Source organism: Mugil cephalus, chromosome 17 (genome assembly GCF_022458985.1).
Source record: "Mugil cephalus isolate CIBA_MC_2020 chromosome 17, CIBA_Mcephalus_1.1, whole genome shotgun sequence".
Lineage (NCBI taxonomy): Eukaryota > Metazoa > Chordata > Actinopteri > Mugiliformes > Mugilidae > Mugil > Mugil cephalus.
The window spans coordinates 22,901,157-22,917,549 of record NC_061786.1 but is presented as its reverse complement, the minus strand read 5'-3'; the positions used below and the strand labels follow the sequence as shown (position 1 = coordinate 22,917,549).

General features: G+C 43.8%; 1 protein-coding gene across 1 annotated transcript in view; it reads right to left on the bottom strand.

The window, feature by feature from the left end:
* syne2b (spectrin repeat containing, nuclear envelope 2b) overlaps window positions 1-16,393 on the bottom strand; it is a 136,334-nt gene that overhangs the window by 40,958 nt on the left and 78,983 nt on the right. The window contains 15 exon segments of the mRNA XM_047611357.1: window positions 1,117-1,326; window positions 1,434-1,566; window positions 1,644-1,831; window positions 2,798-2,914; window positions 3,570-3,743; window positions 3,817-4,089; window positions 4,180-4,299; window positions 4,841-5,035; window positions 5,142-5,300; window positions 5,833-5,943; window positions 6,290-6,398; window positions 6,646-6,782; window positions 7,704-7,811; window positions 9,055-9,279; window positions 12,356-12,727. Coding sequence (XP_047467313.1) covers window positions 1,117-1,326; window positions 1,434-1,566; window positions 1,644-1,831; window positions 2,798-2,914; window positions 3,570-3,743; window positions 3,817-4,089; window positions 4,180-4,299; window positions 4,841-5,035; window positions 5,142-5,300; window positions 5,833-5,943; window positions 6,290-6,398; window positions 6,646-6,782; window positions 7,704-7,811; window positions 9,055-9,279; window positions 12,356-12,727 — 2,631 coding nt within the window.

Sequence of the window (16,393 nt, the reverse complement as noted above, 5' to 3'; positions counted from 1 at the left end):
GCTTTAGGAACAACTTTATTATATGATGTAATGAGGTCAAAAGGAAAAGACACATATCGCCACCTAGTGTGGAGGAGGAGGACATGTTCCCATCAGTTATTTCATTTTCCCTGTTGCATGTAAACTGGGACAAATATCTCATTCAGAAAGTCGAATTTGGAGCATAGCTCCACTAAACTGTTCATGTAAACACATTGACTGTTTTAAGTGTTCACCTCATTCATTAACCAAACTTGACTCTGAACTTGTTCTCGTCACCCTGGAAAACAGAGCTCCAGTCTAATCGTATGAACCCGAATAATCTGATGATCTTTAAATAAATTTTATTTGATGGAACACATCAAACAAAGACAGAAAAAAGGTTTGAGGAACCACTGAGTTAGAGGCAGAGGAAAGACGAGCCTGCAAGTAAAAAAAGAAAGAGGTGAACAAAGAGGAGAACTGGAAATAATAAGACGAGCAGAGGGAGACGAAGAGGAGATGAAGAGGAGATGAAGAGGAGATGAAGAGGAGATGAAGAGGAGATGAAGAGGAGATGAAGAGGAGGCAGTGAGTGTGAGGAGAGTCCTCCAGATGTCATTGTGCTGCACAGCAGGAGGCTTCAGACTAATTGGAGGCAGGAAGAGTACGACGCGGGGTTTGAAATATCAAACCGCTCAGTCCTGCTGTACGTGTGGAAAGGCTGGACCTGACATTCAGAAACTTTTTCTTTTTTATTATAGTTTATGGAAAGAAACGTGTTTGAAATCTGCTCCAAGTTTTTTCGAGCGCTCAGTTTGGACGCGATGAAGCGAAAACAGAAGAAATTAAAGTCAAGATCAATAGAGGAGAGGATTTCATAGGAAAAACAAGTTCAGTTCCATCTGCTGTTCAGTTCTGGGGCTCAGTGTCGTGTTACATACGCAACTCTGAATAAAACAGTGCGACCCCTAGTGGACATAAAGTGAACAATGGTTACTTTTATTGGAAAAACAGCAGTTAATGTCTGTTTAATGTTTGCACTTTGCACATTCGTCCTATGGGACAGATTAGATAAGATGAATGTATCTGGTTAGATGTTGAATCTGGTCTAAATATTTCTGTTCCTGACTCAGGTCGTGACTAACTCCTCCTGACCTTGTGCAGAGCTCCTCGGGTGGCGTGCACATCTCTCTGCAGCCTGGACCAGTCCAGCTCCACCCGTCTGAGCTGGGTGTTGATGGGGCACTGGTCTGGGTCTGGGGGGGGGGGCTCTCTTCCCTCCTCCCTCAGCTGACTCAGCCGTGCAGCCGCTCCGACCAGCGCCCCCTTCAGACCAGATCTGACCTCCAACTCTTTGGTCAAAGCCTGAAACATGTAAATAAGAAAAAACATCAGTGTCACTTTCAGCTCAGTCAGACATTTTTAAAAAAAATGTTAATAATAAACTGATTTTGTCCTGAGCAGTGACTCACCACAGACCGGAGGAAAAGCTCCCGTCTTTGCTCAGCGTCCGACTCCTCGTTGACCGAGAGCTGAGTCCATTCGTCCATCAGCTGCTTGGCTCCAGACGTCCAGATGAGCAGAGCAGCAGAGTCATGAAGGAACCTGACCATTAAAAACATCAGTGAAACCTTCAGCTACACGTTCACCTCCTCCTCTTTTCCTTTTAGATGTTCATTCACCTGCTCCTCAGCTTCCTCTTCTTCTCCAGGTCTCTGCGTTCTCGCTCCAGCCTCTCGTACAAACATCTCCAGCGGGATTCGTGTTCAGAGGTGGACACTCCTCTGCAGCCCTCGGCCTGGAGCCGACGCCCGGCCTCCAGCATCCGACTGAACCGAGCCACGTTCTCCTCCAGGAGGCTCCGGAGATCCTGCAGGAGAACCACACAGAACCTGAGTTACCTTCAGCTCAGGTTATCAGGCGTGAACCCAACACCTGTGAGTCTCAGCGGCATCATCTTCACATCTGCTTTAGATGTTTATTTAACTGTGCATGGACCCACCTCCCTGTTTATGACAGTCTGCGCCTTTTATTATTATCGATTTTATTATTATTATTGTGGGAGGTAGTGACAATTTCAAAAGTATTTTACATTCACAAAATTATTAAAATAAACCTTTTATTCTGTAGACTAAAATTTAAAAAGTGAAAAGCATAAAAGTGTTTTCATAGATTAAAAAGACTAAAGGTAAATTTATTTCTATAACGTTTCATATTTTTGCTTTTAAAACATTTTTTTGGTCTAAAACCAAACTTGCAAACTTCAAAAAAACAAACAAACAAACAAAGCCTCACAATATTTACTAAAAATGTTCTTTTATTTCTGCAGGAAGGAAGGAATAAAACACGGCTCCGTGTTCCAGCGTCGGGATTAAAGATGCATTTGAAATAAAAAAGCAGGCGAGTGACAGAAAATAATAAGAGAAGAAGAAGAAGAACAGACAAGAGCGAAGGATGATGAGAGGAATCCTCAACATGTCGGACACGAGACTTTAGACTATTATTAAACTCAGAGACCCTCCATCCTCCCGTGTGTCGCCTTTCGATTTGAAAAGAGGAAGAACAACGAGGAATATGAGGCAAAATGAAATTTAGTCGGAGGGTCTCCACTCGGCTAATAACCCGCATCAGAGCCGAGGAACATCATGTTCTCCTACAGAAAACAACCCATGGGCTGGATTTAATTGAGCCTATTAGATCTTGAGTGCAAAGACCAAAGTGCAGCATGAAAAGAGACGGAGAAGGTGAGAGGATCCGGACGAAGAGAAAGGAGGAACATCGTCCTGACGTCGGAGAATGAGACGGAAGAAAGAACGGAGTGATTACTAAAAATGACCTTGTAGACGAGAAGCTTCTCTGAGAGACGCTCGTCGTTCGCCTTCGGAGACGAGGCCTCGACGCGTCTCAGCAGGGAGTCCAACCAGGAGCTGTCCTCGTCCCACCGCGTCCACACCTGAGACGGACCAACAGAGACGAGAACTTTACACCAAAGAATTAACATGATCGAACAAAGAGAAGCTGGAGCTGAAAATAAACTTAATTTTCATCTATAAAATACATCTGAAAACAAGAGAGTTTCTTGAACGTTCACACTGGAGGACAAAAGCAGCATTGAGACAAGTTCCTCCAGGTCCAGGTGAGTATCAGGTTCTTCAGTGTTTCAGGTGGACTCCTCCCACAGAACTTTAAACCCCACCCCCTCACCTGTCCTAAGGACTGAAGACTGGGACAAAAAACATCTTAAAGAAACTAGAAAAGTCCAGTTTCTCTTGTTTCAGCTTTGGTTTCCGTCTTGTCAGGACTCTGACGCCTTTAATCGTCTGAAAACTGCTCACAGACAAAACTTTTTTAATCCTCAATGATCCTACTAACATCAGGAAATAGATAATAATAATAAAAAAGATTTTTTCAAATAAATTAAAACAAAATTTGCTGTCGAAATATATTTGATCCAATTACCTTAGATTGTTTCAGTGTTAGGTTATAATTTAGGTTTATAAGCTACAAAAAGCTTCTGTTGAGATCCTTTATTTGTGAATTATGAAATAAATTTGTAAAATATTTGATTTGTAAAACAAAAATAAACTAAATGAAAGAAAATAAACTACCTCTAATATCTCCTCCATCCTGGTCCCTTCGTCCAGAGCGTCCTGCTGCAGCTGGTCCACCTCGTCCTGCAGCCCCGTCACCGCTGCCCCCGGCCTCTGGAGGGCGCCGGCCGGGACTCTGTCAGTCAGGTACTGCAGGACCGAGAAGTGATGGCCCAGGAACTGGAAGAACTTCTGAATCAGGAGACAGCACAAGTTTTAGCTTCTTATTTCTGTAAGGAAACAAGTTCATCTTCCACACACTGACCGTATGTCTGCAGAGCTGCTGCTGGAGCTGGGCCCTGTGGTGGAGCTGGGCCCTGTGGTGGAGCTGGGCCCTGTCGTGGAGCTGGGCCCCGTCGTGGAGCTGGCCCCCGCTGGGCAGCTCCACGACAGGCCGCTGATGGAGGCGTTCGCGGCCCAGACGCAGCAGCTCCTGCAGGCTGTGGAGCAGCCGTTGGTGCAGCTGCTCCAGCTCCTCGATGCTCTTCAGCTTCTCGCGGTGGGAACGAACTCCACCCAGAGCAGCGTCCAGCTCCACCTGCACATCAGAGCCACTCAGTGTTTGATCAACACGACTGAACGTGTCCACACCGACCTGACGCTGACGCTGACGCTGACGCTGACGTACCTGCAGCTGTGACGCCTGCTGGAGCACGGAGGCAGGGAGGTGGTGGCGGTCGGCCTCCTCCAGGAGGGAGTTCACCTGCTCCACCTGCTGCTGCAGAGACTCCTGCACCTGAGCTCCAGCCTGGTTCACAAACACACAGGTTAATAATGAATAAAGAAGGAAAGAGATAAAATGACTTCTGACCCTGAACCATCAAGTTAGAGTTAAAGAAGGAGCAGTGACGGCTCATTGACGCCATATTTAACTCTAACATATCTTCTTATGAACTTAAATGTTTTATTTGTGGTTTTCATGTGTCTGGTTTTAAATCATTTTTCATCACTCTTTTTTCTGCTGTTTATTTATTTCTTTCTTGTTCATTCTGTATATCTTTCTTTATTCTTCCTCTCTGTCTAAATATTCTCACTCTTTATCGAGTGCGCTGGTTGAGGAGGGATTGAACATTTTTAAAAAATCAACAACCTCCGTCTTAATTTATCCGTATGAATAAGTTTCAACTGGAGCAAAAATATTAGTTTAATCCCTTTTAAATTTCACACAAAGATGCAAGCAGCCCGTCTCCATGGCAACGGCGCCTGTGGTTGCTGGTTCTGGCCCATCGCTCCTCTACAGTCGTGTTATTTTTCTGTTTTAAAACCAGAGTGACTTATAAAAGACCGACCTGTCTCTGAGCCGTGTCCTCCCGTCCGTCCTTCAGCTGCTTCTCCCTGGACGTCAGCGCGTCCTGGACCGAGGGGACGAGTCTGGAGAGGACGTCCACACAACGCTGGACGTCCTGTGAGCCCAGGACACGACTGGCCTTGGACGCCTGGGACGCCAGCTCACTGCTGAAGGACGTCGTCTCCGCTGAGAGAGTCTGAGGAGAAATAATCAACAACCAGTCATCAGGCAGAGCTCTACAGGGATTCATTCTCACCGGTCCTCCTCCATGTCTGTCCCGTGTTTGTCCCGTGATGTTTGACCTGTATCTGCAGCAGCTCCAGCTGAGCGTCTCCTCCCTCTGACGTCTGGACAGGAGACAGCATCAGGTCCATGATGGAGGACAGAGACAGAGACGCTCCATGCAACACGTGAAACAAACCCTCATCCAGGGTCTGGAGGGAGCTCGGCTCAGAGGACACCTGGGACCAAAGCAGAAAAGTTACCGGAGGAGGACGAGGATGAGGAGGACGAGGAGGAGGAGGAGGAGGAGGAGGAGGAGGAGGAGGAGGAGGAGGGAGAGGAGGAGGAGGAGGACAAAGAAGGGAAGGAGGCAGAGACTGATACTTTGATATAATTTGGTTTTATTATTATTATTATTATTAGCTGGAGACCAGAGACGTGTTTATTTCTGCTGTAGAGTTTTAATGGAGGATGGAGCCTCTAGTGGACATTAGAGGAACTGCAGCTTATTACAGAAGAACCTTTCTTTCTTTCTTTCTTTCTTTCTTTCATATTCTGTCTTTCTGAAAACAAGGACTGACTTTAACATCTCTCATATATGAACATTCATCCTCTTAAATAAATAAATAACCAGTAGAACCCTTGTTTCTTTCTGTAGATGTGTGTAAACCCAGAACCATGAACTGAATCTGTGTGGTCTGACTCCAGACTCCTCCTCATCCTCCTCCTCCTCCTCCTCCCCCCTTCTGTGGAGGTGTTTTATCTCCTCACCTGCTCCAGGAGGAGGCCCAGCTCCCTCAGACGGAGGACGAGGCTCTGCAGCTCTTTCAGGCTTTTTGTAGCAATCAGACTTCCAGCTGTTCCATCAGAGGAGTCTGTCACCTTCAGAGAGAGAGAGGGGGAGGGAGGGGGGAGGGAGGAGAGAGGGAGGGAGGGGGGAGAGGCTCTAATCAGACCCTGCAGGAGTCCCAGCGTCCACGCCTCAAAGGAGGTGATAATCATGGACCAGGAGACAGCAGACGTCTCTCTCCTGTTTCTCTTTTGTATCTGAAACGTGATAATGAAGGAGGAGGAGGAGGAGGAGGAAGAGGAGGAGGAGGAAGAGGAGGAGGAGGAAGAGGAGGAGGAGGAGGAGGAGGAGGAGGAGAGGAGGAGGAGGAGGAGGAGGAGGAGGAGGAGGAGGAGGAGGAGGAGGAGGGGGGGGGGCAGGAGGAGGAGGAGGCCTTACCTGGGAGGCAGGACGCTGCTGTCTCTCCTCCAGAGACATCAGTCGGCCGTGAAGACGGTTCCACTTCCTCTGAGTCGAGTCCTGGTCGACATCAGGACCAGAGGACGAGCTGGAGGAGGAAGATTATTATTCAGATTATTCCTTCTCCTGCTCTTTTTTATTATTTTTCCATTTCTATTTTATTTAGTTTAGTTGTTTTAGTCGTGTTTTTTTCGTTCTTTCTTTGTGGTGAGATGTAAATGTTGATGACTGTTTTATTGTCTTTGTCCTGTTAAAGATTCTCTAGAAACAAACTAAACAAAGATGAAGTGATGTGTAAACTCTGAAGGATGCAGAGGGATGAGAGAGTGCGTTGCCTCGGTAACAGCGGGTCCTGGTCCTCCTCCTCCTCCTCCTCCTCCTGCTCCTGCTGCCTGGGGACTCGGGCTCTGCTGCCCTGCCTGGCGATGGCCTGGGTCAGTCCTCTCTGCTCCGTCAGCTCCTGCTCCAGCTCCTGCTCCACGACAACACGACAACACGACAACACGACAACACGACACATCAGCATCACCGCGGGTTCTACCCACGGTCCGTTCCACATGTTTAACGTCCCACGATGCTTCAAAAAAACATTTAACCCTCAGACCTCGTTTTAGAATCTTTACGTTGGTGCCATTAAAGGACAAAACGCCCTAAAAACATATTTTTTTCTGCTTTTTTTGACGCCATCACAGACACTGACATATAAAGTGTTAAAGGGACGTTAACGCCTTGATTCAGACGGAGACTTATTTTACATTTAATATATTTATCACCTTTAGACACTTGGTATCAACCTGCTTCTGGAAATTGCTGACAAACACATTTTTGTTGTAACTTGACATGAAAGTTCTTCATATACGTTTGGTATTTATGATTAGGACTCAAGTGGGTTTAAAGATTTATAAAAAAAGTATTAGAAAAATATTAACGTGATATTTTTAGGGTGTTTTTGAAGAGAAAAATTTTATCCCTTTACGGTAAAAACGAAATTATTTAGTTTACAGTGTAAAAACGGAGCATTATGGGATTTGAGTTTGAAATGTCAACATTTGCTAAAAGATACACACCTTTAAATATGAGAGCAAAACACAGAGGAGGATTCAGGCCACTGAAAAATAATTATTTTTTCTTAGAGCTCCGATTTATTTTTTCTCAGAGCAACATTTTTTGGAACTTTTTTCACTGATTTCTTAATTCTGAGTCAAAATTCTGACTTATAAAAGTCAGAACTCAAATAAAATAAATAAATAAATCATTCGCTCTAACTACATTTTTTTCTAACTAATCCTCTCCTGTACAAAAAGCATAACTACGACTAAAGACTAAGACCAGACTAACGGGGTGTGAGGGTTAAACATGTGACCCGGTTTAGTTCCTGAACCTGGTCCGGTACCTTCTGCTGCTGCATGCTGCTCTGTCTCAGCAGCTTGTTTCTGGGAGAGGAGAAAATCTCCTGAACGCTGCTGCTGCGCCTCAGCTTGGACTCAGGGTGGCGCTCTGTCTGAGAAGAAGAACACACAAAGAAGAAATAAATATCTTAACTTTAACTGAGCCATGATGAGAGTTATATCTTCACGCTGCTCAGCCTCACATGGTTTATTTGCGAACCTGTTAATGATTAACAAAGATTTTACCACACGGTCGGTGAGTTGTTCAGTCAGACTCCACTAAAACTCAGACTAAACTAAAACCAAACCGTAGAATCACGTCCAACATTCACACATGTCTGATTAATTAGTGATGAATTAAAATCTCGTCTGAATTAGAGAGTAGAAAAAACCCTGATAGAATAGAAAACACCTCTGAACTCATCCATCAACCCCTGGACATGACCTGGACTAAACCTGGACTAGACCTGGACCAGACCTGGACCAGACCTGGACTAGACCTGGACTAGACCTGGACTAGACCTGGACTAAACCTGGACTAAACCTGGACTAGACCTGGACCAGACCTGGACTAGACCTGGACCAGACCTGGACTAGACCTGGACTAAACCTGGACTAGACCTGGACCAGACCTGGACTAGACCTGGACCAGACCTGGACCAGACCTGGACTAGACCTGGACTAGACCTGGACCAGACCTGGACTAAACCTGGACTAGACCTGGACCAGACCTGGACCAGACCTAGACTAGACCTGGACTAGACCTGGACCAGACCTGGACCAGAGCTGGATCAGCCCTGGATCAGCCCTGGACCAGACCTGGACTAGACCTGGACCAGACCTGGATCAGCCCTGGACCAGACCTGGACCAGACCAGGACTAGACCTGGACCAGACCTGGATCAGACCTGGACTAGACTAGGACTAGACCTGGACCAGACCTGGACTAGACCTGGACCAGACCTGGACTAGACCTGGACCAGACCTGGATCACACCTGGATCAGACCTGGACCAGGAGTTTCTAGAAACACCACAAAGGTCACATGTTCTCCAACAGTTCTAGTAAAGTAGAACCAGGTTCCACTCTCCATTAGGATCAAACCAAAGAACCAAAGTTCCTCACGTTGGGTTTTTACCTGTTAAAGTGAATCGTACTGATTTCAGCCTTTGGACATTTTATTTAGCTTCCATGTGATAAAGTTCTATCATTGTGCACATTATAGATTATTATAGTTTCCTCCATATTGTTCAACTCCATCATGTTATATATTAGAGTAAAGCTACATGAGTACGAGGCCCCCAGTGTGAGCGTTATCTGTAGTACCGCCATGTGGCCACTAGATGGAGCTTTAGTACCTGCTCCGGTGGCTCTGATTGGCTCGTGCTCCGTTCCTCTTCCTGTTTGTCCTGCAGAAGCTGCTGGAAGGAAACCAGGTTGGACTTCAGAAGCTCCAGTTTGGAGGCGAGAAGCTCGGCCGCCTCCTGCTGGGACCCGACGGGCTCCGCTTCGTTCTGGAGGCTGGAGACCGGACCCAGCGCCGAGAGACCGGAAACCTTCTCCTCGATCTCCAGAAACATCTCCTGTTCAATAAAAGACACGTTTAAGTTTCTGATTTACTTACATTTACCTCCACTGACACTTCTTTTAACACCATGAATCCGGCTCTTTAACTCCTTTCAGCACCCAGCGTCCTTCAGTGGCTGCTTCACCTCCTTTTAGTTTATTTACGTGCTCACACTTCCACTCCTTCCAGATTCTTTCTGACATTTCAACTCCTTTCACTATTTGCACATCTAGTAGCCTTTCAAACTCTATTAGCACGAGCAGGTAACCTGACTCTGACTCTTCAGCTCCTTTCACTGCTTATAAGTTAACTATTACTACACTTTAATTTTGTAGAGTTTTAGTTTTACTACTGCTCCCACTTCGACTCCTTTCAGTGCTTATGTGACATGCCGAAACTTTAACGAAGGACCCACAACCCTCTTCAACTCCTTGCAGTGACTGCACTTCCTCTGTCTTCATCTGAACTTCATTCAGGGGTAATTACTTATTTTAGTGCTTCCACTTCACCTCATTTCACTGACATTGCTTCGTTATAATGTTTTACTTCTTCAAACTATTTTCTTCCTTAAAATACTTAAAGTCTTCAACTCCTTTCACTGTAACCTGACTCTGACTCTTCAGCTCCTTTCACCGCTTACAAATTAACTATTACTACACTTGTGTGTTTTAGTGCTTCCGCGTCCAATCCTTTCAGAGTTTACGCTTAAGCTAATTGCTCCTTTTAGCACTTCTTGCACTTCGGCTCCTTTCACTGCTCATGTGTCGTGCCGATACTTCAAACAATCCTCCTTGAGTCACATATGGGACGGCAGTATTTTTTTTTTAACAAATCGGAGCTCTACACACGAGTTGTGTTTGAGTAAATGCTACATGCTATAAGCTCTTTTTCTTCTGGTTTCATTGATATAAATCATTATAAGCTTCAACCGACACAAGCAACACATTTTGTTCAAAACAATAAAAACAAGAAATGAGCATAAAGTCAATATTATCCAGGTCAAAGCGCCCTGGAAAGTTTGTATCAATAAGGGTCAAAACTGTCATTTCTGTCATATTTTCAGTCTAAAACTACTTTTAGTTTCTTAAAACTCCACTGTTTCAACGTGTTGGATGAAGAAGAAGAAGAAGAAGATACGTTTCAATCTTTGTATTTTATCAAAAAATGCAGGTAAATTTTCCGGCGTTTCATTTTTAAATCTGACCTTTTTGATTGACACCTCACTGAACCAATCACGAGCTACTTTGTCCCGTCAACACCTTCAGAAGCCAATGAGAGTCAGCGCTGGAAAGAAGCCCCTCCCCCCCTCCTTCTTTCATCCACAGGCTGAGCCAATTGCGGAGAACTTAGCGGATGATTGGCGTTTTGCGCAGCCAATGAGCTGCTCTAAAGAAGCTGATACAGACCTGGTGCGTACGTACTGGAGCTGTACGTCTGTGCGTGATGCAAAACAATGCAAAAAATGATAATGATTTACTTCATTAACTCTGTACCTGTTACTCTAATAGTTATGAAATGTAAGTGTCACCTTTTCAGTGGAGCCCAGATCATGACTGTACTTTGAAGCATTCAAACGTTACAGCCTTTATATTCAAATTGTGTCCAAATGACAGAGTTTGGAAACGCCTGGTTGTATAAAACAAACACAGGTTTGGTCATTTTATTATACAATTGGAACTGGAAGCAGGTAAAACTTTATGCTCTGATAATCCTGTGTCATCCAGATGAGATCTGTCCTTAGTTTCCTCTGAACGCATCAGACAGCAGAAAGAATTCAGACGAACTCAACAACTTCTTATTTTTTAACTTTGATTCCTCCAGAACTAAACCACTTAGAGAGATTCTGACTTTTGTGATAGAAACTTCAGAGTCTTGTCTTTAAAAAGAGACAAAGACCATGAATGAGCTTCAACATGTTCATGAACAGCGTTCAGTTTACTTCAGCATCTGTGCTTTAGTCAACGCTTCCACTCCTTTCACTGCTGACCTCTCTTTTGCACTTTTACACTTTCACTGCAGCTCTAACGCTTCAATCCCTTTAAGTCAACAATAAAATAAGCCATTTGTATTTCAGACACATCCACTGTACAGTCAGGTATTGTTTTATAACCTCTTTGTGGAATCAAAGCCGGTTCAGGCAGATTTATCTGAGGTCTCGTCTCACACATGCGGCGCCTCTTTCAGGAAACGTGAATGGGATCAGAGTCGGTTTGTTGATCCAACAAAGCTTCATTCAAACGTGACGGCGTTTACGATCTGAAACTTTAATGGAGGCTCAGGTTACAGGAGGGAATCCTGCGAGGAAACGAAAATGCTGACTGGAAGTGACCTTAAACCTAGATCAGTCCGTCATTGTTTACTGATTTATTTATTTTGTCCGTCCACACGGACGTAAACGCGTCTGAGACTCGTACTGACTCAGCGTTGATGTGTTTCCTGCAGCAGAGAAATCATTTTGTTTCCTAACTGAGCAGACGGGAGTTGGTTGTTGAGCAACTTTGCATGTGATGAGCTCATAAAGCTATGAATGGTATTATTATTATTTATAGCTGCAGGACACAGACCGTGGAGGAGGAGGAGGAGGAGGAGGAGGAGGAGGTCAGATCAGTTTCAAATCAACTTCACTAAGTGCCTCATAAAAACTAGGAGAAGAATAAAAGAATAAAAGCAACAAAAGAAACAAGTAAATTAAATCTAAATTAAATTAAAAAGTTTTTGCAGAACTCCAGATAAGAGTATTTATCCAAGATATGAGGCAGTGAACGCACCACCCTCTGTGTACACAGTTGCTGTTCTCAATGTGCGGTTCGCAGCCCAGTCAAGAGGCCGCGATCAAAGCCAGGAGGGGTCCTTCAGGAGATTACAGATTTACAGATTTTTAATTTATTTGATGCATCTTTCATCCAAGTGATGAGTTCCTGCAGATGTAAATCTTCTGAGAAGTTCACAAAAGCTTTTAAAAGTTTAAAATGAGTTTTAAATGAACGAGCAGGTTCCTCTAAACTGAAACTGTTCATGCTTTTTAAGAAGGAGCCCACGTCTGTACCTGGAGATCCTGGGAGTGTCCTGGTCTGTGAGTGGGCGGGGCTTACCTGGCAGATGAGGAGTTGCTGCTCCACGCTGTCCTGCATGGTGGTGGTGGAGGAGGTGGAGGACCGGGCTCGGCTCCTCTGGGCTTCCTGCAGCCACAGCTCCAGCTGACCGACCCTCTCCAGACACACATTGAGGGCTCCTGGTCGGGGGCGGGGCTCCTCCGACCCCTGGGACACAAACACAACACACCTGGCTGAGCGTCTCTGCTCCAGGGTCACAGGTGGAGGAGAGACGAGGAGGGCGGCTCTGAAACTGGTCTGAGTAAACGTCTCTCTGTCTGTCTCTCTGGTCCAGTTTGCCCGGTTATCTCTCCGTGTCTGCTCTTTCTTTTCCCTCGCAAAGCTCCACCCACCTGTGGCAGAAACCACTTCCTGGAGCAGTGACAGAGTGACAGAAGGAAAAGAGGCCTGAGGCTGCCGGGGGCGGAGCCAGGGGTGGGCGGAGCCAGGGAGGGGGGCGGGCGCTGAGGGCGGAGGCCCCAGCGTCAACACGGAAAACAAACACCTCCACAGACTGTTTGTAGTCGCTCATTGTTTGACTCCGAGCTGAATCTCTGGGTTTTATTGTCCTGCAGCCGTTGTCTTTTCATTTCCTTAGACACTTTTAATCTCTGCTTCTTTATTTTTATTGCAGGTTTATCATAAATGAGTCACGTCTGCAGAGGAACTTTAGTCTCTTCACACGTCAAAACAGTAACTAACTATGTAGCTCCGATCTGACGGAGACGTCTTTTATTTGAATCTGCACATGCAAATGATTCTAATATTTGATTTAAACTTCTGAATCATTTTATTTTAGTTTTTTATGCAGCAAACACTGAGACAAATTCCTTGTTTGCACAAATATACTTGGCAATAACCTCCTGAGACCCTGCGTCCTCATGTGGGGACGTTAAGTTTTATTGTAGCAGATTATTCTGCTTCATTTCAACTTTTATTGTCTTAACTAGACACAAGTTGGTGTAAAAACATGACGGCATCATTCCAGCTGATCACGTAACAAAAGTGGACAAACTTTTATTTTCTATTTATGTTTATTAACTTTTCTAGTTTAATATAAGATGTAATTTCAATCAACAGTAACGAGCTCTAACTTTACTAATTAGCAAGAACTCGATTGAGGACGTTGAGGATTCATTAACAGTAACTCTGTCTTTGCACAGTCATGTTCAGTTTTACATTTTGTTAGATATTGGTGACTTTATTATAATATACAGTGAAATAATCCCAGTGTCCACACATGAGGACATAATGTTTTCCAAAAACTACTTCCTGTTCAAAGGTGATGCTTAGGTTTAATAGTTCTTAGGTCCCACTGATCCCAAATAAAGAGAAATGGAGAAATTAGAAATGCAAACCAAACTAAAGCTCAGGTCTCAGGAAGTTAAGATTTTTAGGTCTTTAGGTTTTTAGGAGTTTTTGAAATAATTTATATGGACGCATGGACTATTTCACTGTATATTACAATTTAAGCCTCCAATGTGAACCAAAATATATAAAACTGTTTGTTTTAATGTAGAATCAGAATCATTGAAATCCCAACGTCCTCAAACGAGTACATGTGAATTTGTTACATTTTCATGTCACATCAAACTAGAAAAGTTAATGAGAATAAAGAAAGTGTATTAACCCTTCGCTACCAGGACATGACAGATTAAAGTGTCTCCTTATGAGGACAACAGGAATAAATGAAGCAGAATAAGAAGCTGCAACAAACCTAAAACCTAATGTCCCCATGTGAGGACGCCGGGTCTCAAGATTCTGATCAAAACTTTTAATTTGTGTCTCAAACATAAAGGAATAACATATTAATCTCAGAGCGAATAAATGCAGATGATTTATTTTAGTTTTTCATTGTATTAATATGTATTTGAAGGAGAGCAGTGCAGCAGCAAACGGAGCAAACTTCAAATCAAACTCTCGATAAGTTATGTAGGTGGTTATTTAATCATGTCAGTCACCGCTACACGGTTAGAGGGTTAGGAGGACGCGGAGGACGTGGATCATGCTGGAACATTGTGCAGTCATGTCTCTACTGCAGATGTTTGCAGATACCAGCGTCTACGTCTCTGCTCTCTGGGATCCTCTGTTTGCTTAGTGCAGGTATGAATGTGGATATAAACGTCCCTCATGTCCCATCATGACCTCCAGACACAGACACAGAGACGGACGAGTGGATGCCCGTCCAGGGTTTATTAATGCTTTTTTTTATAGATGTGCAGACAGAATGACAAAGACAGAAGTGGAACAGCGTGGTACAGAACATGCTACGAGACGCGAGGCTGCGTTCAGGTGAAACATTCATCTCTTTGTTATTTTTCTGTTTTTATTATTTATTTTAAGTGGAAAAACGGATCCTTTGAGTTGTGAGTGAGTGGTTTTCACCTGCAGCAGCAGCCGCGTGTTAATCAGGATTCATATCAAACCGGTGCATTTTCACGGCCGACATTCGTCTTAAAAAATGAAGACACAAGAAGGTTTAAAAGCTGAGGAGGGCGTCCTGCAGCAGGGCGGTCTGTAAACAACACACTCCACTTTATTTCTGGAAGTAGAAATGGTTTATTTGAACATGTCTGTGCTCTGGGTGCTGGTAAATGAGACCAGAGAGCAAATGAAAACAAGTTGAAAGCAGCGATACACAATAAAAACATGGCCGACACAATTCGTCCAGAAACACACGTTACAAAAACATGAGAATAAAATAAAATGAGTCCATGCAAAGGCTCCGTACAGACCAGGTGACTCGTAGCCCTTCACGTTAACACACAACTACACAACTCTGTAGTTGATTGACTTCGATCTTTTCCAGCGTTTTAGTTTTATTTATTCATTTTTTTTAAACGCAGGAAGAAACACTGAAAATTTAAATGTAAACAAAAGTCCTCCGCCATGTAAATGCACTGAAGGTTTCAACGTGTCTTAGTTTTAAATGTGATCTAGAAAAGGTTCTAAAGGAGGTTCATGAAATTAAGGCTGGATTCTGAGAGGAGGCTGGAAAGGCTTTAAGGTTGGATCTAGAAGAGGAAAAAGCTCTAGAAACAAAAAAGAAAATAGGCAGCTATAAATTCTAGCATTAAAATACTGTGGCTGGTTTAAAAAAAAATCTTTGGTCTAGAAAGACATTTTAGGAAGACTGTTAAAAAAATGACGTTTAATTTCCTACATTCTGCAGGAGGTGGTGGAGGAGGAGGGGCTTGTTCTAGAAAAAAAAAACTCAGGAATCATTATAATCTAGACTTAATACCAGATGATCTAGAAAAAGTTATGATTTCTAGATTTCCAGGGGAGGTTTTCTAGATTTTGGTTTTCATAAAAAAAGTCCTACAAAAATTCTGATTTCAAGACTCAGACACGGAGTTACAGGATAAATTCTAGAGGAAGTCTGATCTCGATTCTTAAGGTGATTCAACATCTAGAAGACGTATGAAGTAATTCTGGAACACGGCTTTTCTAGAGGATGCAGGAAGATCTAGGATGGGTTTGAGAAAATAAGTAAATGACAAGTTTGAGGTTTATTCGATAGTATAGAGACAGACCAATCCAGCCAACTCTGGAAGTAGTTCTAGACATTTCGAGAGGAAGTGAAAGCTCTCGATCAAGGCACACAATATTTCTAGAAAACGTTCTAGGGTGGGTTTCAGGAAATAAATAAGGTTTATTTGATTAGAAGTGGTTGAATCCAGCCTTGCTTTGAGGAGAACAGGTTCTAGAGAGGTTTTTAGCCTTGGAGAGAAACTGAAAGATCTAGATCTAGAGTTACAGAATTAATTCTAGAGGAAGTGTGGAAGTCTAGTCTGGATTCTTAAGGTGTTTCAACGCTGCATCTAGAAGAAGTTTGAAGATTTAAGCTTTAATTCTGGAACACACTTTTTCTAGAGGATGCAGGAAGTTCTAGGATGGGTTTCAGGAAATAAATAATTTATTCGATAAGAAGCGGTTGAATCCAGACTTGCTTTGAGGAGATATTCTACACAACTCCTGAAGCAGTTCTAAGCTTTTAGGCTCCGAGAGGAAGTGACAGATCCAGATCTAGGAACA